The 25,338-nt window shown below is 38.0% G+C and overlaps 2 protein-coding genes across 11 annotated transcripts in view; one reads left to right on the plus strand and one right to left on the minus strand.

Annotated features, from left to right (window-relative positions):
- The window catches only part of LOC143017732 (E3 ubiquitin-protein ligase SH3RF1-like), a 211,235-nt gene extending 207,722 nt beyond the window's left edge, over positions 1–3,513 (plus strand). For all 9 annotated transcript variants that reach the window (XM_076172526.1, XM_076172528.1, XM_076172532.1 and 6 more), the window contains one exon: positions 766–3,513. In XM_076172526.1, the coding sequence (XP_076028641.1) occupies positions 766–927 (162 nt within the window). In that variant the 3' untranslated portion in view covers positions 928–3,513. The remainder of the gene's footprint in view (positions 1–765) is intronic.
- A 4,553-nt stretch (positions 3,514–8,066) lies between these two features.
- Positions 8,067–25,338, minus strand: part of Phm (Peptidylglycine-alpha-hydroxylating monooxygenase) — a 79,699-nt gene continuing 62,427 nt past the window's right edge. Inside the window, exons 7-9 of one of the 2 annotated variants that reach the window (XM_076172535.1) lie at positions 24,050–24,189; positions 23,579–23,628; positions 8,067–9,728 (exon numbers count right to left, since the gene is read on the minus strand). In XM_076172535.1, the coding sequence (XP_076028650.1) occupies positions 9,380–9,728; positions 23,579–23,628; positions 24,050–24,189 (539 nt within the window). In that variant the 3' untranslated portion in view covers positions 8,067–9,379. Of the gene's footprint in view, positions 9,729–11,092; positions 14,650–23,578; positions 23,629–24,049; positions 24,190–25,338 lie in introns of those variants that run through there. The other variant, XM_076172536.1, reaches the window with a different exon arrangement.

Consider the following 25,338-nt stretch of genomic DNA (forward strand, 5'->3'; position numbering starts at 1 on the left):
TTGGTCATGTTATGAGAATGGATGTTAGTAAATATCATCAAAGAATTTATGTATGAATGTTTGGTAGTAAGAGAGGAAAAGATAGACCAAGGGAAAGGTAAATAGATGGGATGAATGAAGCAGAAAAAGGACTGTTACCCCATGTTTCATTGACTGGAAATCTACTGCCCCTCAGTAACTAGCATGGGACCTGTGGGTCTCATGTAAGACCTGGGGCAACGGATTGATTGATTGATTGATTGATTGATTCAGCTGAATAGAGCAAAGTGTGAGTCAGGAATGCAGAACATGGAGCACATACAATAACTGATAATTTGAAATGTGAGGATGAGGCAACATTTGTATTAGAGTACGAACTTTTTTCGTCCATTTAGCCATTACCCTCGGGTTGGAGTAAGAATGCCACACACATAATCTGTGTATTATGAGAAGGACACTAGATCAATTAATCAGTTACCTTAGGTATCTCGTGCAGGAGACCCACAGCTCCCAGGTAACTGGCAGTGGCCATAGGTTTGACCCAGAACTCGCTTAAGGGAGAAAAATTGTGTTGTCTGCGAATAACTAGTGTAGGACATTGTAAGGAGAGGGATTCAGTGTCCTCTAGAAGGGATAAGGAACATTGGAGGCTCATAACCTCAGCTCCCAAAACATAATTTAGCAATTTTTAACAATCATAAACTTAGTTGTTTATCTAAGTTTGTCTGAATATAGGATATTGTGTACATGTCTTTGTGTATGTTCACCCTTGTGTCTCTTTGTCAGGTGACTGCCCTGGAGGATCGGATTGAAGAACAGCGACGGGACTTTGGACGGCGGCTGCAGATGCTGATGGACGATTTGGATGAAGAGAGGAAGAAGCGTGCATGCATGGAAGTTGAGATGGAGCGACTCAAGAAGCTGGTCAGCACCTACTCTCATGTCTGAAGGTTACAGTTCTGAGAGATCATAAAGGCTGTATATGGTGTTGTATGACATCTTTGAACTTAAACTTACTAAAGAAGATATCAACAAGCAATGGAAGTGAAAGCCCATCTTGCGAATGGAGGCTATTGGGCTTACGTTTCAGAAATTTCTTCTTTTGTCTTTCTTTTCTAGTTTTTGTCGGAAATCAATCAGTTCTTGCTGCCATATATGAACATTGTCATAATAACTAATAATTTTGAGTTGTAATATGTTAAACAAGGCTGTTGGAACATGTGGCCAAGTAAGAACAATCAAAAGAACATGTGTGACTTATGACATGCTTGTGTGTGTGCCTCACAAGCCACCCTATCTGGGTACAGGTCAAAACTGCTATAGCGCAGTATTGACTGTTACCCAACAGTGACAGCCTACAGCTATACACAAGACAAAGAAGACCTTCGTTAAACCACGCAATTGTGAAATTGAAGAATTTTTTTTAATAAGATGTTGTCTGGGAAAGTGAGAATTGATTCGTTGTTTGGTGGTGTAGAAACCAAATTTATTCCAGCTGTGTGGGAAGTGGGAAATAGCATTTAAATGAAGAGTCAAGAATAATATACCTTTGCTTTTAAGTTATTATTATATTTGCCATATGTACATAATAACCTGTATGTTAGCACACTTGCGGTGACCACAACCAAGAGTGTGGGGACGGAGCTGTTCTGAGCCGGTCTCAGCGCTTCGAGAGTAGTGAAGGACCCATGATGCATTCCAGGGTGTCTTGCCACAGCATGCAGCACACCCTTATAGTTTTGCATGACATTCCTCATAGGTAAAGAAAAATATCAATGCAACCTTGGGTGCTCTCTGTTTATTCCGGTGCTCAGTAGCTCAGTTGATGCTCGGATGAGGCTGATGAGTTTGGGGCACGTGTGGACTCGGATTCACTTGACTGCTTCTGCTACTTGCATGAGGGGTTGTTGCTAGGAGCTCATGGTGCTGATGTACACCTTCGTGAGGGCTGGCAGAGTGCAGGGGTCTCAACATGATGTGGCAGGTTAGGCAGTTAGCAAAATTGGAATGGTAAAGTATCGCTAAAGGAGAAGGAGGAGGTGGAGGTTTGCATTGAAATAAAAATAATTCCAAAAAGAAGTAGTGAGAGAGGGAGAGGAATAACAGGGTTGGCATAATGGGGAGAACTTCTAAGGGTGGGTTATGGAAGCAGGGAAGGAGTGGTATGGGCCATGTGTAGGTAGATAGGTATGTAAATGAAGCTAGCTGGAGAGAAGGAAAAAGGAAAGGCTGACTTGCAAATATCTGGCCTTATTGGCTAGAGGAGTGGAGAGAGAGTATTCACCTTGTCAAAGTGACTGTGGTCATCATTTACAAATTTAAAAAAAAATTCCTTTGGGTTCTGCTTCAAAATTAATTTTATTTAGACATGAAAATCACTGAACGTGTGGCTAGAATGTGTTCATCCATACTTTTGCTTGGGATTAGCCTGACCAGATGAGTAACATAAGAACATAATGTGGTTGCTCATGGTCTTGAAGAGAGAAGAAAAGACTATTTATATGATTGGAGTGTGCCAGGTGCTGGATGGAGGCTGGTAAATGTCACTGGACAACACCTAGGGCAGAGCTACATGTTGCTAAACATGTGGCTGATAATCATGTAACTGGAAAATGTCAGTTTAACAGACAGACACAGGGAATCCTAAGTTCAACGAGTACAATAGGATACAATACAGTATTATCATATGGTATTGTACCAGACAATCCGGTATAGTACAAGTCACTAAGTACAGTGTAAAGTGCAGTAGATTAGTCATGAGTAGAGCAAGGTGTTGCTCTATCATCGGACAAAGTACTTAATACAACAAGGTGTGTTTTGGTGTTTCCTGTGGCTGCCACATCCCAGATTCATATCATCGCGTGCCTTTCGGTGAGCCTTTAGTCTTTATAGTCGAGCTCCTCCAATCCTTAGGTTTTATAGTAAGTTGGTAAGTCCATTGCAGTTCTGCAATACCCTTGTAATCTTTTGTATCATCATGTCATAATGCATCATTGCATCAGCATCCCTATATTTGATAATGCCTAGTACTCTAAGGTCGCAGTAATGTCATAATAGTAGTTAAGAAGTTGTGTTGCACGTGGACACGACTGTGGACCTCTGGACACCTTCTAGTCAGGCATTTTGTGGTGGCTGCACAAAGCGCACACACCCGTGCAGTGTGTGTCCGAGGTCTCCGTAGGTGTGCGTGTATATGTTGCCAGCGCGTGTGTGTGTCGTGCATATGCGGCCACCCCTGTCTTCCCTGGCCGCCTTCCTTGGGCCGCCTTCACTCACTCCTGGCTCTGTTGACCAAGAGGAGATTTTAGCAAGAAAAAGAACTGGATGGCTTGCAAGCAAGGGAGCCAGCATTGTCGTCACGTGGTACTGTGGCCGACCACTCTAGCCGAGTGGTCTTCTCACATTCTAATGTCATTGGTACTAATTGGTACTAATAACCATCTGTGGTTCTAATGCAGAATCAGATTTGCACAATCAGGTTTATTTGCGTTTGACACACTAGTCACTTTGTAAATAAAGAGAGAACCTTGATAATTGATATCATTGACCCTATGTGTTATACTCTGATAGTAAATACTTATGCAAAGGTGTTAATTCCCCTTATGAGGCAGGTGATGTCAAAGCATACATTTCCTCAACTCAGGGAGGAAATCATGAAAAAAAGGGAATCTATAATTCCATCACTGTACCTCTTGAAGTATTCTTTATGACAAAAGGTCATGCTCTTTTTATTTATTTTATTTATTTATTTTGTTATTTTTTATTTATTTTTTATTTATTTATTTATTTTTTGTATACTTGAAATGGCTGCAGGTCATCTGCAAGAGAGACTGGGGACAATGGATGTAATTGTATCCCACCACAGGGAACTAAGAGGCGGCTAACAGAAAGGAGTGATAGAAGAAATAAAAAGGAATTTCACATAACAAGACTTTAGGAATGTCACTAAATTCTCTTAAGTATTGTCTATATGAAACACGGGTATACTTCACCAATAGTGACATTCACAATATAAAGAACTGTTCAAGACATTTTTGCAAGATTCACAAAAATTATATGTAAAAAAAAAAATAAAGAAAAATAAATGTAATGTCGTGTATGTGTGTGTGTTGCTAGTTATACAGTGGTGGCTCACGCCTGGCATGATTTCTATGGTGGTAATCAATCTCGGGATACCATGAGGTAGAGAGGCAATAGCTCCTCGCCCTTTTTAAAACAATGTATGATTTAATCTTCATCTTTCTAAGTTTCGAAAATAAAAATTTTTATTTTGAAATTATTTTGTTGATATTTTCATACTTGTTACTGTTTTGATTTTCGGTTAAATCGAACGAAGATATTAGTTTTCAGAAATGCAAACCAGATTATGGAATTCATATTATGATATGATAATATATATGTTTTACTTTGAATAGGAGTTTGTTTATTTCAAAATTAAAATTTTCGTTCATAATTCTACCTACACTATTTCTGTGTGAAATATATATGTAGAGTAAAATAATCTAAATAAAACCCTTAGCAAGTTCTTTACTTTAATAGTATTCATCAGTTTATCATACAAAAAAACTACGTATTTGATTATGTGGGTAAGAGACTTAGATCGATAAATAAATAATGAACAGAAAACGTAAATCGCTGTAAAATTCAAACGACGCGCGCCATTCATTTCCGTGCTAATGTGTATACGTATCGACAGTGAAAAATTAACTCCAATTTATTGGCTAATGATTCCAACCTTGGTAAGCTAAGCCAATGAATTTGCAAGTGGTAGTCTGATTCACTCTTCACGTCTTAACATAAAAGTGATTGTTTTGAAATTCGTGTGTGTAATATGGATGTATTTGGAACATAAGAAATTATTGAATATATTATCTAGATAAATATTTGCATGTTATTAGTTTGTTACAATATTGAAAAACAAGATAGAATATGTCACAGTATGTAACGGTGGAATTTCACATGCAGTAATCGAAATATATTGAAAATGTTTCTGTGAAACAGTGAAGAAATAGTTCGTTAAAGTAAAAGTGTTGGTAATGATGAAATTTACTTGGCATTTTTGTGTGTGTGATCAATGCGTTATTATAGAAAATATACATAAAGTTACGTCATCGATGTACCCCAGCATGTCCCATCTATTTATATTTCGGTGAGTAACGTGATCTTTCGTGATTTTGTATATTGAAGGGCGTTGTATTAGATTGTGCAAAAATTTATGCCAAAATGGTGAATTTATAGAAATTATAATTAGATCATTCATTTGGATTAAAATGATAATTGGATATATTATTCGCAGTCCACTGCTAAACAAAGATCTCTCTCAACTTCCTTCATAATTTATGTTCATGAGTCGCACGGCTGTGCCAAACTTTGCCACGTCACTCCTGCAAACTTCTCTATCGTCTCTCCACTTTGTCAGGTTTTCTTCTAGCCAAGGTATGACGCACATTTCTTTTTTTACTTCTTGTTTTCATTTCAAAGATATATATTTTTTTCATCTCTGGAATGGTTACGTTAGGTTAGGTTAGGAGTTATTGGATAATATAAATTTCATGTTAAATATCCGTGCTTGCGTGATTCTGAAATTTTACGCAGTCAGGAAGACATTTGCTCTTTCTGACCAACTATCGCCACGAGTACACTACTATTTAATCGCAAGACACCCTTCCTGCCTTCCAGTCTTATTCCAGCATTGGTCTATCATTACTTTGTGGTCTCATGAACTTTGTCTCCATCGTCATTGTTATATTCCAAACTATACAATCGTAGCTGGCATCATGCATTATTATATATATATATATATATATATATATATATATATATATATATATATATATATATATATATATATATATATATTTCTATGTACACAGGAAGCCTCTGCATTTGTCAAACATTTTGTGACCAATTGCAATGCGCATTTATCTAAATTACGTGATCTTTAGTAAGTTTTAGGATGTGACAGATGTAAGTTCGGGAGTATAAGACATTGGATTTTTTTCATGGATATATTTTCACCTCTACAATATATTTTTTAATATATATCTATGAATAATGACCACAAATTACTGTTCCCTTTATACTGTTAGATAAAGTTTAGGTTTGGAGGGTGAGGTTAAGTAAGGTTGGCTAAAGATTTAAGACGACATAATGGGAAGTAACTCGCGACCATCATATACAAATAAAAAAAATGCAAAATTGCAAATGTGACTTTTATGAAAAAAAAAAATCGTTTGCCTTTTCCTATTTTCAACGTATGGCGTTTTTTTTTCGTAAAGCTATTATTGTAATACATTTGTGACGATTGTTTATGCATATGAAAAATGTTGAGAAAAGGTAAAGATGCCGCATAGAATAGATGAAATCGTACAGTTTTTCACAATTTTACCTTTCAAGGAAGAAAACTGGATGGGGCGTAGGTGTTCGGTTTGTTGCAAAGTGTACTGACTTAGGTTTGGCACTTTTCTAAATGTCATGTTTTTGCGTTTCGCTAAATTGTATAGTGGGTTTTTATGGAATATAGATGGAGGATATATTCCCGAAATATATGGGTGAGGTATACATGCTGTGTGTGTGTGTATATATATATATATATATATATATATATATATATATATGTATGTATGTATGTATGTATGGATGGATGTATATATGTATCCATGTATGTGCGTATGTATGAAAAAATAAATAGCATTAAAGACAACATTCTGGTGATCATTCAGATTCTTCGTGTTTTCTATTTTTCTTATAATAATTTTTCCTTTCAAAATGAGACGGTAAGTTCTTCATATTCGTCCATACATCTTGACCTTTCATTTTCAGTGGCCCATCACCAGAATCAGTCATTACAAACAAATCAACAAATACCACAAAAGAGCGATGATATGGTTAAACGCCACAAACTCCCTCCTATCGAAAGGCTAGGACGGTGCCCTTACAGAGGACTTTGGAGCGTGGAATAATAAACCATGCCCTTGGTTCAACTTCGCCTGTGGCTGGATTCGAACCGCCATCCTTTTGACCTTCGTCGCAAGTAACGACGACCTAACCCGCTCAGTCAGCAATCTCCACAAAACAGTAATATTTGAATATAATTTAGTTATACGTCCGTTGACCGATTGGATAAAGCTTAGATTTTAATACAAGAGATTTGGATACATTACCCAATACTTACATACTCCATTGGATTTTGATTTTCCAGTAGATTCTGGTCCACCAACAATAATACTTTCAATGTCCTTCTGTCCTGTATTGCTTGCATCAAGGTTGTTTTTATATATTCCTTATTTGTGCAACTCCGCATTCAGACCGCCCATCCATCTCATTCGAGGCCTACCCTTGGGTCTTCTTCCGTGCATTCTACCAATCATAACTCGTTTTTGGAATTCTATAATCATCCATACGCGCCACATGTCCAGCCCATCTCAACTTTGTAACCACTGAACATAAACCTGACGACTTTACCTTTCATATCAAGTTAATTTTTTATCTTTGTTCCTACGTTTGACGTTCTTCAATTACAATAGATTCCTTTAGGTAGGGAGATGTCGGTTTCATTACATTTACGAATGATTTAATCGGATTAATATAAGGTAGCATCTTCTTAGGTTGGGTGACAAAGGAAACCAATAATGAAAGTATTATAATATTTATTGAGATACGATTTACAGAAAGAGAACATGGAATGATATTTATATTTTAAAATATATAATAAATATATGTGTTTATATTTCAGTTATACTTATACCATATATATATATATATATATATATATATATATATATATATATATGTATATACATACATATGCATATACATATGCATATATATATATATATATATATATATATATATGTATATACATACATATGCATATACATACATATATATATATATATATATATATATATATATGATATGGATATGTATATATGTAATTTATGTGCATGTGTATTTCGTTTGCATATATATACACAAACGTATACACACATGTATATATATATATATATATATATATATATATATACATATACATACATATATATGTACAGTATGTGTGTATATGTATATATATATATATATATATGTATATATGTATATATATATATATATATTAATAGCCCATTATTTGTTGTTTGTTGTAAGTACACCATAGACGAATACAACCTTGGAGCGATTAAGAAAACGTCAAGACGACTCTCCCTTCCCTAATTGAACTTTGAGTGAAGCCACACGCAGGTCCATGTCACGTGACCGTTGGCTTGGACTGTAACGTCATGTCGACTAGGCTTCAAACAGGAAATGACGCCACCGATCGCCAACAGGACACCGTAGTGTTTTTAAAGCGCTTTGTAGTTCCTGTCCTGCTCCTCTCTTGCTTGAAGGAAGGAAGAGGAAGAGGAGGACGAGAAGTGGGATATTTTCTTGGGGTAGATCATGGACCATTCTCTCTCTGGTATGCTTTCTTCCCGTGAATATATCAGTTCAAGTCCTGTATCCTTGAATATTTTCCAAAAATAAATCTCAATCTCACGAGAAGTCGGATTGATATGCGACACCTGTATCGGAGAACCAGGTTTCGAATTCTTCCGTATTCCTAGCCCCTCCCATAAAAAAAAGATCTTCCTCTTCAAGTAGAATGAATGAAAGAAGGGACGAGGTAATTCAAAACGGACACATGACCACTACGAAGGTCCAAACATCAGTGTCGTGTCTGTCCGAAACATTAAGGGGAAACCTGAAACATTTTGGAACAAGACTAGCGCTCAGTGTTCCACGCACCCGTGCAAGGAAGGGGTTTTATCATGAAGATTTGACATCAGAAAGGATCAAGAGGACCCACTTTCAAAAGGTATGCTGCAGTTTGGACTATAATTAGTCTTAGGATCGCCTGAAGGAGACTGCGTATCTAGGTTCTTAAGAGAACAAGAAAATGGAAAGGAAAATTGATGAGGAGTGTGGGTTCTAGACCCGGTAACTGTTCTTTGTCTCGATGTATTTCTCTCTCTTGGTCTGTGTTCGTTAGCTTGCATGTCTCCAACGGCTATAGATAAGATCTGACATTGGATCCCCTGGAAAAAAAAAAGAATGTTTAAGAATGGAAAGTGTTCTTGTAGCAGTACACTTCTGTCCTAGTAGTAAACCTGTATCCAGGTATAAAGTAGGTAGGTCCCCTTGGTAAAATTGTGTCCCTTTTGTGTGGGGACCACGATGAACGTACGCAGACGCACAAGAAGTATCTTCACTAATATACACGCGTTTAGGTGTCCCTACAACGCCCCTGTCGTGTCCACCAGCCGGCACCGGTCTCATTAGGCTAGAGAACCGGTGGGAGAAGGAAGAGGGGCCGGACAGATTGACCGGCTGACCCACTACGGCCTACAGGCATCGTGCCGAGTTTCTACAGATGCGCGTACCGCCGACCATAGCGTCGTTGATTCTGCATCAGTGCAGGCAGATCAAACGCCGCCAGCTCAAGTGAGGCCGCCAGGTCGATTGGGGAGAGTTCGCGGGCTGGAGGTGGTAGTGGGTCCATGTGGGACGGGGCGGCTGAGTGATGATGCATAGATCTTCCAGGCGGAAATGGGGAGAGATCCAGGGCGGAAGCGTCCCGTGGGATGTCGACAAGTTCGTTCCTCCAGTAGTAGAAGGGGGCGCCGGGACTAAAGCAGTACTTCTGACGAAGGGGCTCCGGCGATTCTGTCCAGTACATCAGGTAGAAGTTGCACATCTCGTCTCGGTTTGTGGACCTTTGAAAGTAGAGATGACAAGTCAGAAGAGAAACAGATTCGTGCACACAAAGTATATATGCATATATTTTCATTCAAATAATCATTCTTGGTTATGACTAAGAAGGGGTGTAGGTGGGTTGTCCGTTTGGGTAGAAAAAGGACACAAAGTATATATTTCCTGCAGCTCAATTTTGTACTATAAAAAAGTGGAAAAACAGGAATTACCAGCTGTTCCTGTAGGATGAGGAGGAGGAAGAGGCACTAAAGTGACATGACATAAGACTTTCTCCATTCCAGAGAAACTCCTCAGTGCTCACGTGGATCAAATTCTTAACCTTTCCAAGATGATTTAGTTGTGGCAAAGATATCGGTTTTATTCAGTTGACAAATGATCCTCCCCCTCCCCCCACACTCCCTCTGTCTAAATAGGGTCATTCATAACGGTTTCCGTCCGCTAACTTATTCAAATTCGTTTCGCGTTCGTCGCAACAGCCAATTATAACAGACCCTACCATGTTGAGAATCGCCAACACCATAGCTTTTGCCCAAGATGTCTTTATAACATTGCGAAAACATCTTGGCTCTACCTCCTCCCCCTCCCCTCCTACCCCTTCTACCACTACCCTTCCTATACCCACCTCGTCACTCCTCCCACTTCTTCTCAACCTCCAGTAAGGACGGCTGGGCTGCCAGTAATCATGCAACATTGCAATATGTTTAAAATGGTAACAAGATAGAAATAAATATCAATTCACAATTAACATGCGACAATATACAGATGTAGAGACATTTACAGGAAGAATATCTACATAAGTGATCTAAGATGCAACAGAAACATACGTGCAGTACAGATAAAAACAAAATATTTATCTTCTTGTTCATGTTTGGATGCCATGAAATTTAAACTCGTTAAGACGTGTGTAACGATATATGTGAAATCATAAGATATATTTGAAATTAAGAAATAACAATGAAACGAAAAAAAATGATAAACTATATTTTGATCCCTTCATTTTTGTGAAAATTAATGATGTTATAGGATAGATATATTAGTTACTGGATGGTGGAATTCCGCTCTGATATCTGTGTCCACTGACGGCTATCTTTAGATACTAGACACATTCAATAATGCCGTTCAGAGTACCTTCCCCACAAAAAAGAAAGAAAACAGAAAATAAAGAAAAATAATGCAAAAGAAAAGAAAGGAATGTAGAAAACACAAGAATATAAGGAAAACGAAAAAATATAGAAAACTACAACAAAATATCTTTAGCTTACCTTTGTCATACCAGGATCTTAGGCAATATGGCTTGTTGGAGCATGACCCCAAGAAGGAAAAATCAAACTAGCATGTTTAAGTGCACCTGTATTTTTCTTTTTAATTAAGGGGAGGGGATTACTTCCTCAAGTGGCCAGCACCCACTGTTTTCACTCTAATGTTAGCATGATCATATTGCTGACTCAACCATCAAAGATGTTGTCTACAGTGCTTTCTTGTCTTGCACGTAAAGTCACGAACGAAAATTTTGTCCCACGTCAATATGATTTTTTTTTATAGTGAGTACGTGATATACTTTCCTATGTAGTATTTATCTTTCAGTTAAGTAATTTTCTTGAATATATGAAAAAAGATTGTCACACAAAGAATTTGAATTTTGTATCATGAAAACTTCTGGGTGGGTCATAACTTTTGCTCGTGATTGTATACACGTAGTTTTGGGAGAAAAATAACTTAACCAAAGTCTTTAACCTTGGTTAATTAAGTGTTGCATTTCTGAGAAGTTTGGTAATAAAAAAGATGTCATTGGAAGGCACTAACAAGTACAAAACAACAAGGCACTATAAATGTTTAGTTTTCTAAGATTTCATATCCCTAACTCAATTCATTTTAGATGTGTTGATACAATTTTATTATAAAGATAGGTACCTAAACTATCCTATGTTTTGGTCTCGTATTCAAAGAATATATAATCTAGAATTTCATATAGTATCTGAATTTTGAAAAAAAAGGTTGGACGGTTATGTGTGGTAACTATGTTAAGGTTTTTAGATAAATATTTGTAATCATAGACGGTGTACTGCTAGATAAAAACGGTAATGGGGACAAACTAGTACCGTAATACGTGCGTAACCACGAGTCAATGAATAACTGATTATTAAAAGAAAAAAAGTAAACACTGGTTTCTGTCAGAAGCACCATGTCAGGTGGCGAGTGAATTTTAATGTGCCCTTCTTGATCGGAAATTTCGACTAGGTGGAGGGTGGGGGAGAGTGAAAGGAGGAACTTAGGAACATTGAGATTCAAACTCGTCAATCTCTTTATGTGGAAGATTTCCACCCCTTAGTGTCATTTCCGTAAAATATAACAACAATAAAAGGATTCTTCCAATGACTGCCTATCGCGAGAGGCCATTTTAGGTAGGTCGTGACATTATTTCTGTACAAGTCGGCCGTAAGTTTGAAATTGCAGGAAAATAAGCAGTCCTGTTCTTTGACCCGATACGTGGGGTGGCATTCAAAAGTTTTGTGTAACGATAAACTTCATTTGGTTTCTGATTATAGCATCAGTAAAACGATAACAATATATAACAGATTAAGAATTACTTAAGAAAAAGAGAGTAAATTATGAAACTAAACCTATTTTTTCCTTCTCATAAGTTATGGATGATCAGGCACACGCTCATGGTGTTTTTGTTTATCTTACTTTAATCATATGATTCCTTCATAAGTGGATTCTAAACAAATCTATATATCGTGCATGAATGATTTTACAACGCATTGTTCAAGTTTTTTATTTTATTTTTGATCTTATGGAAAGGAAAATTAGGACGGGTTCATGTTGGTGGCCTAACTTGTACATCAACTGTACCTATTCTTTTTAAGCCATTACGCTAGTTTATTAATAAGTTAATTATTATCTTATTTATTTTTTATTATCTAATTTACTTATGTATATATCAATTTACTTATTTTTATTTTTGGTACTATAATGTGTTTTCGCGCCAATTTTTAGTGACGCTGCTTACGTCATGTCGACTCACGAAGCATCTTGTTTTCAACGGGAAACGAATATGCACGAAATATTTTCATATATCTGTCACTAAAGAGACACTATTTTGATAAATATGAACTATTAGGGATTTGTGCAGAGAAGCTCAACCCTATGATATATATAAGCTAAGCGAGAAAAGCATTGCATTTGTATAAAAGAAACGATAATTTAGTTTGTCATCGTTGTCTACTAACCTAATCCTGAGATGATTATATAAGAGTTCACTAAGGAATAAGATTATTTCAAACGGATTCCTTGTACGTTAAAATATAAATGCAGACCAGACAAGAAAGAAATTGCCGTGTCAAAGAACATAAGAATGAAGGAGACTGCAAGAGACCATAAGGCCTACATTAGGCAGTTCCATGTCCATTACCACCTGTCATCTCCATCCATAAAGTTGTCTAAACGTTTCTTAAAACAATTGGTAGTTTAAGCGCTCACTACATGGTTACTAAGTCTATTCCATTCGCTGACCACCCTATTAGTAAACCAATTCTTGCCTATTTCATTCTTACATCTAAAATTGTCTAATTTGAATCCATTACTGCGAGTCCTGCCCTGTTGTCTTAATATGATGATGTTGTTGCGTTACTCTTGTTAAAGACTTTGATCCACTTGAACACCTCTATTAGATCACCCCGCGCTCTGCGTCTTTCCAGACAGTGTAAGCTAAATTGTCTAAGCCTGTCATTTTCCTCTGTACTGATTATAGTGAATTTATATCCATTCTATAGGACGGAGACCAAAATTACCGCGTAGGATGTAAAACTATCTGAAACTTCTGTTATATATGAGGAAATGGACAGGAAAAAGGGCCCAAAAATCGCCATTAATGTTTAAGATCTTTAGCAGTTACACCAAACGAAAATTCAAGGTAATTTTTATGGGTTTCTTATGAATATTATCATTGCTTATGGAAATATCTTACATGGGATGATATTAACATTCTTTATAATGAGAAGTGGGTGGGTCACCTAATTCAGACTCGTGAATGAGGAGTGTGTTCATATATATATATATATATATATATATATATATATATATATATATGTATGTGTGTGTGTGTGTGTGTGTGTGCACGTGTGTGTTTATGTATATGTGTGCGCACATGTAGACTGCGTGAACAGAACGCAAGATTCATCATTCCGAATTAGAGACCTGAAACGAGTTAAGTCCAAGTCATCTAATTCAAAGACAAAACCAAGGGCGTTGTCTACATATTTTCTCTGCAGTTTTTCCTTTCAGGAGTTTCCTAAACCCCTTCACTGCCCTTTGAATCTAAGCTTCGAAAAACAAAAGAACGTCAAAACCTTTTCGGAACGACTACGAGATTATTTTCAGATTGTTCTCTGTGGATGGAATCTATTTGACAGCTGGCGTTGTACTAACACATTTTTACTCGCTGCCTTTAGGAACCTCGCTACACACAACCGAACTAGAAACAGTGTCCGGTAAAGAGCAAGGCATCCAACTCTGTCGACATGACGTCATGACGTCGTAGTTCTCCGAACTAAAATATCAACCTCCTTACTTTACGATCCACGGGTCAGTGTGTTCAAGTTTGACATCAGGTGCCTACGAATGAAGGGGAGGTGGGAGGGTAACGGGGAAAGGGGGGAGGGGGGAGTTTTTTTTTTTGGGGGGGGGGAGTGAAGTATGTGTGTGGGGGGAGTTCCTTAGGTTTGATGGGACACAATCCCTTGCTCCTTGGCTGAGGTTCCAACGGGAAGTGATGATGCTTCCTCGCTGGGGATGCTGTTGAGTCCCCCTCGTTCCCAGGAGTAGAAGGGCGCACCAAGGGTGAAGCAATTCTTTTTGTCCATATTGTTATCGTGGGTCCAGTACATCATGTAGAAATTGCACATCTCATCCTCGTTGGTTCCGCTAGAGGAAATGGGAAAAAGGAGAAGGCACGTTCAAAGGATGGTGCAAAGAATTTAGATCAAGATGGAATAAGTTGAGTCGACATGACGACACGATCGAGCTGAATCTGTGACGTCACAAGGTACCAGTCATACCATAAGTCATACCGTCTTAATACCATATTGTATTCTACTTATTCCATTAAGGAATATTCTTATATTATTGGTTTGATATATCATAAATAACATTGATTTGATATATCATATCGATCAGTAACTATATCGTATATGGTATCCGATGAAAACATCAAAGCAAATAACGGAGCTATATAAACAGTCTGCCAATGACAAACTTGCTCTAATTGTCATTCTGAGTGTACTTGCCGTGCCCAATCCCGTGTGCATATGTGTGTGTGTATGCGTGTACGTTTGTGCACGTGTACGCACACAGATCCACACACACGAACAAATATTTCCAGAAAGGTCTTTATCCTAAGATGACATAGATACTGATTAATATATTGACCGCGATATTCCTTTAATGTATTTAATCTCGTTTGAATAAAATCGTCTGGCGACAGCTAGAATAAACTAATTAAGTTATAAAACACAACGTAAGGGTTAATATTTTATACATGATCGTTTGGCAAAAAAATATGAGGAACTTTTCTGACGTTGAATATACTACTAAACATGTACCCCTTATCTGCTATCTGGATCCTTGGAAAATGTACAATATACTGTATGTATATATGTATACATATTTCTTCATCGTTCTCACAATATTTAAAACACCTGAACGGATAATGTCTTCCATAAAACAACTGACAGTCGTTGCTGGTCGACTCGCAAACGATATGACGTCACAGCTCTGCATAATTCAAAAGCTTGCCAGTCGTTGTGGCTTATCTTATTCCATCTTGCGCTGGTGAAGACAGGCCTTCGTTTTCACCCCTCTGCTGACTACAAGAACGAATTTAGAACGTTCAGTGGTGTAATCTCTTGTGCCCCAGACGATAAAGTTAGACAGTACAAGGCGACTTGTTTGGCGCATGCGTGTTTTGCATTTCGCGAACTGGCAACCCGTTGGATGGGGAAGGAAAGCCGTTTTGTCTGATTATATAGATCTAGCGAACTCTGATGACATCTTTGACATACCTGTGCATTGTCGTTTGATGAGCTTGAATTTTGTGAAGGTTTGCACGTGGTATTCGAAAGTAGAATAGATAAATAAATAGATGAATAGGTGAAATATTAAACAAATGGTTTAAGGCTCACCGGATACAGGCACGACAAAGTTGTCATTATATTTCATGAGATGCACATATAATCATCCCGAAAATACGTGACAATTTTTTTGTCCTTCACTTAATATTTTCACACATGTAGAATAAGTAAGTTATCATCGATGTATTGATTTAATCCTAGAGAATTTAAGACATCCTTTTCTAGGCGATTTTCTAGAGAATAAGACGATTTCATTCAGGCCAGAGATCGCCGTATGGAGGAATAATAGGAGTTTCTTCATAACCAGTAAGTGAGTCATGCAAGCAATAAGGAAGAGAGAAAGGTATTTCGCACACCGATGCAACCAGTTGCATGAAACCAGTTGCTTACGACACTGCAACCAATGGCATTGTTTCTATCCTTGAAGACAATTTCGCATCGAAAGTGACACTAAGAAAAAGACCTATATACTTGAATATATATATATATATATATATATATATATATATATATATATATATGTATGTATATGCATATGTATATACTTAATTACATATAAGATGCGTGCGATCAGTTTCATACAACTGGTTGCTTTGGTGTGCGAGGTGCCTTAGAGAGAGAGTTGTGTGTGTCAGGTGCACCACAAGCAGAGGGAGTGAAGGAATCCTAAACTCAACGAAAGTCTGCTAATAGCAAATCACACACGGGGTGTGTGACTCTATTTCATGACGTCACTTGGTGTGAATAAGAAAAAACGTATATAACAAAAATGAAACAAATGACCAGCAAGAGAGGTGTGTTTTTTCATGACGTCACTTGGTGTGCAAACATATATAACACAAATGAAACAAATGAACAAATGACTGGCAAGAGAGGTGTGATTTTTTCATGACGTCACTTGGTGTGAATAAAAAAAAATGAAAAAAATTCAGATCGTGAGGTCAGTGAATGAGGCTGATACTAACTGACATACACAACCAGGATTCCACTGGTGCCAGGTGACGTCAGAACTGTGTTTATTCCGCCCTTGCGCCGACTGTTACGAGTTACGAAAGTAGAGTGAGATGATTTAGTATTAAGACGCCTTGCAACCCCATCACCCAGTCACCAAAGCCCCATCGAAAGTTCCATTAGCATAGTTGATACTTCCAAAGTACCGCAATAAATAGCATTTACATTCATTAGTTGTACAGTGAACAGTTTTCATAAATAAAACTTGTGCAGTGGTTGTGTAAATTAGATTGTCGTAGTGCACGCACGCATGCAATTGTGTTATCATTTCATGTCATACCGAAGAAGATCATCTCCGTTTTCTTTGATAATCGTTCATTTTGTCCATTTGTCTTTCCAGTATATGTGGCCTTGCTGGTACGATTGCTGGTAAATCAGGCGAATATTTATCATAATTACACGGTATTTTGTACTTCGAACAAATAAATAATATAAAACTATAGTGGCAATATATAAACTTAATTTACAGTTCGTATCCCTATGAAGACATGCCCAGTTTTACACTGCAATATAGTTGGTGATTGTCGCTTAGTGTGCAAATCAGTGGTGAAATAGACGGATAATCATTGTTGTTTAACACCATTTTATCCTCGTAACAGGTAAATTATATGGGAATGTAATGATGATTTTTAGTACCCAGTTTATAGCCCATATCCCTGTAATAACGAAATGCCCTGTTTATATCACAAAATTACTCTGTCTGCAGATAGTGTGTGAATCAATGGTTGGTGAATGTGGGAATTATTTATCACTATTAAGCGTAGATTTACACTGATATACAGTAGATATGGGTACGTTTTCTTCTTTACTGGGAATATGTCACATAAATGGAGGGATAAAATGGTGTTTGTCAAATCCGTGGATTTCAGTAATTCGGGTTAGGTGGGAAACCAATGACTGATGAATTTTTGGGGTCAGCCTGTGTGTGTGTGTGTGTGTGTGTGTGTGTGTGTGTGTGTGTGTGTGTGTGTGTGTGTGTGTGTGTGTGCGCGCGCGCGTGTTTCACCCCGGTCTTGGATCACGTGTTGGACTTATGATCGACAACTATTACCCTTCCGGATGAGAGCTCAGAGCTCATATATGGCTCGATCTGTGGATAATACTGTGACATTACACACACACACACACACACTCACACACACACAACTCTTTGACCATCAGAGTTGGAGTGCCGGATCGCAGTGCAGCAGTGCTGAACTTTTTTCAACCCTGAGCGGGAATCGAAATGGAATCACGGAATTAGCGGTCGAGAACGGTACCACTGCGCCGTCGAGTGTGTGTGTGTGTGTGTGTGTGTGTGTGTGATTCATCATGGTCTTGGATCACGTGTTGGACTTGTGAGCTCAGAAATGATATATGACTGATGTATGGGTAATGCTGTGACCTTACACGCACATACACACCGAACTCCCCGCCCACGATAATTGGAGTAACGACTTGCAGCGCAGCGATACTGAAATTATTTCAATCCTGAGCGGGATGCGAACCCGGACCGCCGTAGTGACGCCCGCGAACGCTACCACTGCGCCATCGAGTATGTGTACATGTGTTCATATATATGTATGTACAGCATACACGAGCGTGTGTATGTCTGTGAACATGATATGCGGGTTCTTTGTCTTCATCGCCTGCATTCTCCGAAGTCTTCTTTCGAGATCGTCGTCAGAGATCGAACTCAGGTCTCCACCTACTACAGGAGGCCGAGGTCGTGGGCGGTGGTTCCGGGCGGGAGGGCGGAGGCGTCATCGGGAACGTTGGAGAGTGGGCGTCCCTCCACGCCGTTGCGGATCCAGTAGAAAAAGGGAGCCCCGTGGGTGGAACAGACACGGCGTCGGAGAGTCTCGCCTTCCGTCCAGTACATTAAGTAGAAATTGCACATCTCGTCCGCGCTCTTGTTCCTAAAGATCCGTCCAGCAGATGGTATCGGTAGTCGTAGATGGTTCCAGGTGTCGTAGAAGGCATCAGGTGTCAGGAATACCATCAGGGGTTGAAGACACCCACACAGGAGTCAGGAGCGTCGGCAGGTGGAGTAGAGGGGTAGGGTGGGGTGTGCAGAACAAAAAAAAAGATTATTGTGTTTGTTCCCTTCTGGACATTTTGCCGTACTCTTTTTCTACGGGTTTCCCAACTTCAAAGGACCTCGGTCGCTTGCTTAATCGAAGATCAACGAGAGAGAGAGAGGGGGGGGGGAGGGGTAATGAAAATAAGAGTTCCGGCAAGTGTTTCATAGTACCAGGCAAAGAAAACGGAAACGAATACCCAGACGGTGTCTTAAGTTGTAGTGCTGAGTCCACCGATGGTTAGTTGCTGGGCAGTACCAAGGAAGAGCTCCACATTTCTTCTCATGGCCCGGTCCCTGGAGGACAAGCAGTGCTTCGGAAGAACCTCACGTTGCCCTTATAAATGTGCAAAGAGGAGAACCCACAAAAAACGGTGCCTCCTTTGGTGGAAGGATCCATGAGAAGAAGAAGCTGAAGAGCTTACGCCAGGAGCCGCGTAGCTGCCGTCCTATGCGCTTTGGGGACTGTTGGAGCAGGGAGAAGTGCGGGATTCGAACCCACTACTAAGCGAATGCGAAACCAGCACGCTTTAGAATACTCTTTATGTAATGCAGGGCAGCAGTTTGCTGCAGCGAAGCTGTGAAGCTCCCAGCTGGTTTATGTCTGGTTGGGCTAGATCACTAAATGGCCAAGTCGACAGGAACTGCAGTTACGATGTTGGCTTCTGTAGATTAGCGTTTCTCAACCCTCGAAACTTTTGGACTCCTAACGTCGACTCATATATATATTTAGGGAACTCCTTGATGCGACATAAGATAAGATAGTCACTTTTTCGAAGCATTTAGTGATATAAAAATGTGCAAATCATGGCCACATTATGAGATGCAACTAGCCCGGGAAAATTAAAGAAATGGACATTTCGATTAAGACGTATTGTGTAATAATGAATTATATATATATATATATATATATATATATATATATATATATATATATATATATATATATATATAAAATCAAGCCATTACAGGATTAACTGTAACTGCGGATCTTTGGTTGAGAAACAGCTGAAGATTGCCGTGGTCACATTTTATTCTTCCTTTTGTCAACTTTAATAATTTCGTACTGGCGAACGTCAAACGATATTCAATCGGTTTTTAAGGAACAGTAACGTGTTAAGATTTGCCTCGTTTGGTTCAGAGAGTTAGTGGTTGTACATAGTTCTGGGACTGCCTGATCGCGAATCGGAGGGAGTACATTTGTAAGTACTCTCGTTTGCTATTAGCACACCTTGTACAACTCACTAGAACAGTGTTCCTCAAACTATGGGTCGCGACCCAATGTTGGGTCGCGAGATCAATTTTGATGGGTCGCAGGGCCCCACCAGAAGCAACACCACGGATCCCATTAATTTAGTTTTCTGAAGGAAATGCAGTGCTCTGGATTCTGTTAATTTAGTTTTGTTAAAGAGAAGTTGTACACATTATTTCTTTTCCAAAGTAAAGGGTATATATCACTGTCCATTTTCGTTTCTCTTTATACTGGGTCGGGAAGGATTTAAATGTTCCAGACAGGGTCGCTCACGAAAAAGTTTGAGAACCATTGCCCTGGAATCTAAGAGTCTCTCAGGGTACACTCTTTAAGAGTCTTCAGTCTCAAATGCTCACACAAGATAATCTGATCGTTAGAGCTGACGAAAATCATCTGGCTTTAGCCAGAATAAAATGGTTTAACGTCCATATTTCTTGGTCTCAAGAATGTATGTGTGTGTGTGTGTGTGTGTGCGCGCATGTGTATGAGTGCGTATGTTATATACTTCAATGCAAAATGAAGTTTGTCGTTTAAAGACCAGTCATGCAGGTTAGAAGAGCCTTAATCTTGTGACCTGAAGACAAATATACCACGGGAATAGAGGAATACCACCATCACCACTTACCGGAACTAGACCGTCACCAGAATCCGAGCAAATGAGGAGGAGAGTGACTTCTGAGTCGGTTTTGGCATGCAATAATCAACTCAGAAAGTGTCATGCAAAAATCGATTGCAATAGTGTCATGCACAAATAACAACAACAACAACAACAACAACAACAACAATAATGATAATAATAATAATAATAATAATAATAATAATAATAATAATAATCAAACTGAGGCCGACATGCTAACAGAAAAATGTGAAATGGAGATATTTGTATATATATATATATATACATATATATATATATATATATACATATATATATATATATATATATATACATATATATATATATATATATATATATATATATATATACATATATATATATATATATATATATATATATATATATATATATATATATATATATATATAAAGTGTTCTTAGCGCTCGAACGAGTCACACACAAGCATATCACAATATTAATACAAAATACAAAATCTAGAACTACACACATAAAACAACAATAGTCACATGTCTGATACCAGTCTGCCATTTTCACAGTTGAAACTTTCGTTTAAACTTACACCCAAACCATCGCTTATGACTCTCAGGGTCCCACATTGGGGAAGGTGCGAACGAAAATGTCGATAACTGTGGAACCCATTTGCTTAATTTGATTTGTTTCGTCCTCATTGAACCATATGTTCTGTAACGTATACTTAGCTGATCAGGATCTGTATATTGATTGTTAACGAAAAAGTTGAACAAGAACAGGACACTTCATTTTGAATAGTGATGGCATGAAGCAATGTATATATTTTGACAGTCTATAGACAACAATAGTTAAACAAACAAATTTAGATTAATAAAGGAATATATGAACAAATGGATACATTAGTGAAATAATGGAAATTTTGATCATGAATCCCCTGTGCAGGATAATATATATATATATATATGTATTTATATATAAATATATATATATATATATATATATATATATATATATATATATATTGCAGTAATTCACAAGGCACACGTGAAAATAATATGCAGAAAAAAAACCCACTGGGAAATAAGAAGCTTAGTCCGAACGTTTTCGTCTAATTAAGACATTATCAAGGGATACTTGATAATGTCTTAAATAGACGAAAACGTTCGGACTAAGCTTGTTATTTACCAGTGGGGTTTTTTCCCTGCACATATATATATATATATATGTGTATATTTATATATATACATATATATATGTATGTATGTATATATATATATATGTATACATATATATATATGTATATATATACATATATATACACATATATATATATATATACTATATGTATATATATATATATATATACTATATGTATATATATATATATATATATATATATATATATATGGGGGGAGAGGAGACATGACAACCAATGTACAGTCACGAGCAAAATTCTTGTGCTGACCCAGATATTTTCATGATACAGAATTCATTTTTATTGCCTGACAGTTTTTTTTTTATATATATTCAAGGAAAGTACCTAACTGTAAGGTAAGTACTACGTATGAAAACATATCACGTAATCACCAAAAACAAAACAAAATCACATTGACGTTGTTAGAACCGTGGCGTGGGTCAAAACTTTTGCTCGTGACTGTACATTTCGCCAATGTGGTTTGTCCTCTGTTGGCAAGGTTGTGCGTGTGTGTGGGAAGTGTTTCATAAGCATTGTTCTCTTGTACTCCGTCACCTGTATAGGTGCGTTAATGAGGTCCTGGCCTGTGATATATGACTCTGTAATTTATCATCTCGAGTGTCCAACATTGTATAGCGGATGGTTCTGTGCCACCTATATATGTGTGATTCACCATTGTCTTGGACCACGTGTTGGACTCGTGATCGACAACTATTACCCTCCCACATGAGAGCTCAGAGTTCATATATGACCGATCTATGGGTAAGGCTGTGACCTTACACGCACACACATACCCAACTCCCTGCCCACGAGAGTTGGAGTAACGACTCGCAGTGCAGTGGTGCTGAAATTATTTCAGCCCTGGGCGGAATTCGAACTCGGACCGTTGTGTGTGTGTGTATGTGTGTTTGAATGAGTATGTGTGTGTGTGTGTGTGTGTGTGTGTGTGTGTGTGTGTGTGTGTGTGTGTGTGTGTGTGTGTGTGTGTGTGTGTGTGTGTGTGTGTGTGTGTTTGTGTGTATCATACAGATCAAGACATCTCCCCTACTCATCCTGCCAACTTTTTACGCCATCAACATCGCCAATTTAAATTCCAAAGTAAATCGACCTGTTCTTGTGCTGACTGTGGCTGATAACTTAATGATCTCGCGAACAAACTCCACTGTAAAAAGAGCAGACCATATATATATATATATACATATACATATATATATATATATATATATATATATATATATATATATATATATATATATGTAGAAGAGAAAGACACGGGTCTAGGGCCGAGTTTATTCCTGACCGGTTTTGCATAGAGCTTCTTCAGATAAAACCGGTCAGGAATAAACTCGGCCCTAGACCTGTGTCTTTCTTTTCCACGTTCCTCAAACTTGTCACAATGTCTCAATATATATATATATATATATATGTATATATATATATATATATATATATACATATATAAACAAACAAAGATCAGAGAACAACATGTATGCAACACGAGACTTGAAATATGAAAACTCGAACCCCCTCCCCTCGCCCTCAAGGGAGGGTGTGGGTGGAGGTTCGAGCAGGACCTCAGCCTCGTCGCCTTACTTACCCGATCCTTGTTACTCGATCTCGGTTGGACACCATTGTGCATCGGGCCGCCTGTGTGGGGGAAAGGAAGATTGATTTGTGCATCACAAATGGACGAGTCCATCATTAATCCGTTGTCCCAGGTCTTTCGTCCAGTAATAGTAATGATAGTAATAATAGTAATAATGATATTAATAATAGTAGTAATAGTAATAACAATAATAATGTTAATAATAATAACAATAATAATAATAATAGTTATAGTAATAATGATGATAATAATAATAATGATAATAATGATGATAATATCATATAATGATAATAATAATAATAAAAATATCAATAATGATAATGATGATGATTATGATAATAATTGATAATAATAATGAAAATAGAAATTAGAAAAGTAATGATGACAACAATAACAACAACAACAACAACAACAAACAGCAGAAACAAGAATAGTGTTGAACAACTTGGCGAGACAACTCACCACTACATCGCCTTTCGTTAGCGTCAGGTCCGTTTTGACGGGATAGAACATCTGGGGCAGCTGGGGGTCCATCTTGCCGATGAGAGTCCACTGGTCGATGCCGTGGGTCCTCTGCACTTTGAATCCGGACACGACGCGACCTGCGTGACACGACAATGAAGATATGAACTTGGTAAAGAGTCCGCAGATATAGGAATGGTCCCCAGTATGCATTTATACAGAAAAAACGTGACACGCGTAGACACACACACACACACACACACACACACACACACACACACACACACACACACACTTTCAACGAACGGACGGCTTGAAGAACGTTCTGAAGAAAAGTGCAGATTGTGGATCCCAACGCAAAGAGAAGTGCCTTTTTGTATTTACAGGGTGGGGGGAAATTGCTCGTGGGGTAGTGGGAAAGTAAGGAAAGAGGAGAAGGGGAGGGATTGCTGGGAAAATGGAAGGTAATGAGGAAGTAGAGGACTTGGTCCAAACAGACCGCCGTAAAGTAAACAAACGACCACAAGACGAGCTGGAGGACGACGGAATGTCTAATAAGAATGTAAAGATTAGAAGTATAGATAGGAACAATACAGTAGAAAGTGATGAGAATATTTTCAAGGGATTTAAAGAGAGTGGGGGGGACACAAACCCCCCCCGACTGACAAGACTAGAGAAGAAGGTTGATAAGGTGATCGAGGACTTGGAGAGTAGGTTAGGTCATATGAACACCATTTTACAAAGGGTTAAAGATTGGAAGAACTGGAAAAGGCGAATAAAAACTTAACTGATGAAATAGAAGACCTAAAAAGACAGTTAAGAGAGGTAAAGGTGGAGAATGAGGAATTGAAGAAGAATAGTAAAGAAAACAGAGAAACGATAGCTAAAGAAAGTAAAAATTGGAAGAAAACCCAAGAAGGAAATAAGGTTTCATTCACTGACATAGTCAAACAGCAATTGAAAGAACATACTGAAGACTCAGTTATTAAAGTGATGAGACAAAAGGAGAATATAGTAAGGGATTTAGCAGACAAGAAGAAATGTATAATTATATTAGGAATGGAAGAGAAACACAACACAGATAGAACCACAAGAATCAAAGAGGAAAATGAAAAAGTAAGCCAATTACTAGAATCAGTTCAGGAAGATGAACCAGAAATTATGAAACAAATCGAAGAGAAATTTAGACTCGGAAAGTATAGCACAGACAAGACCAGACCAATTAAGATTAAATTCAAGTCACAAACAACGGCAGAGAATATCTTATCCAAAACAGGGAAACTAGCAAC

This window comes from Oratosquilla oratoria, chromosome 33 (assembly GCF_046742065.1).
Source record: "Oratosquilla oratoria isolate Oo_2021 chromosome 33, ASM4674206v1, whole genome shotgun sequence".
Taxonomy (NCBI): Eukaryota; Metazoa; Arthropoda; class Malacostraca; order Stomatopoda; family Squillidae; genus Oratosquilla; species Oratosquilla oratoria.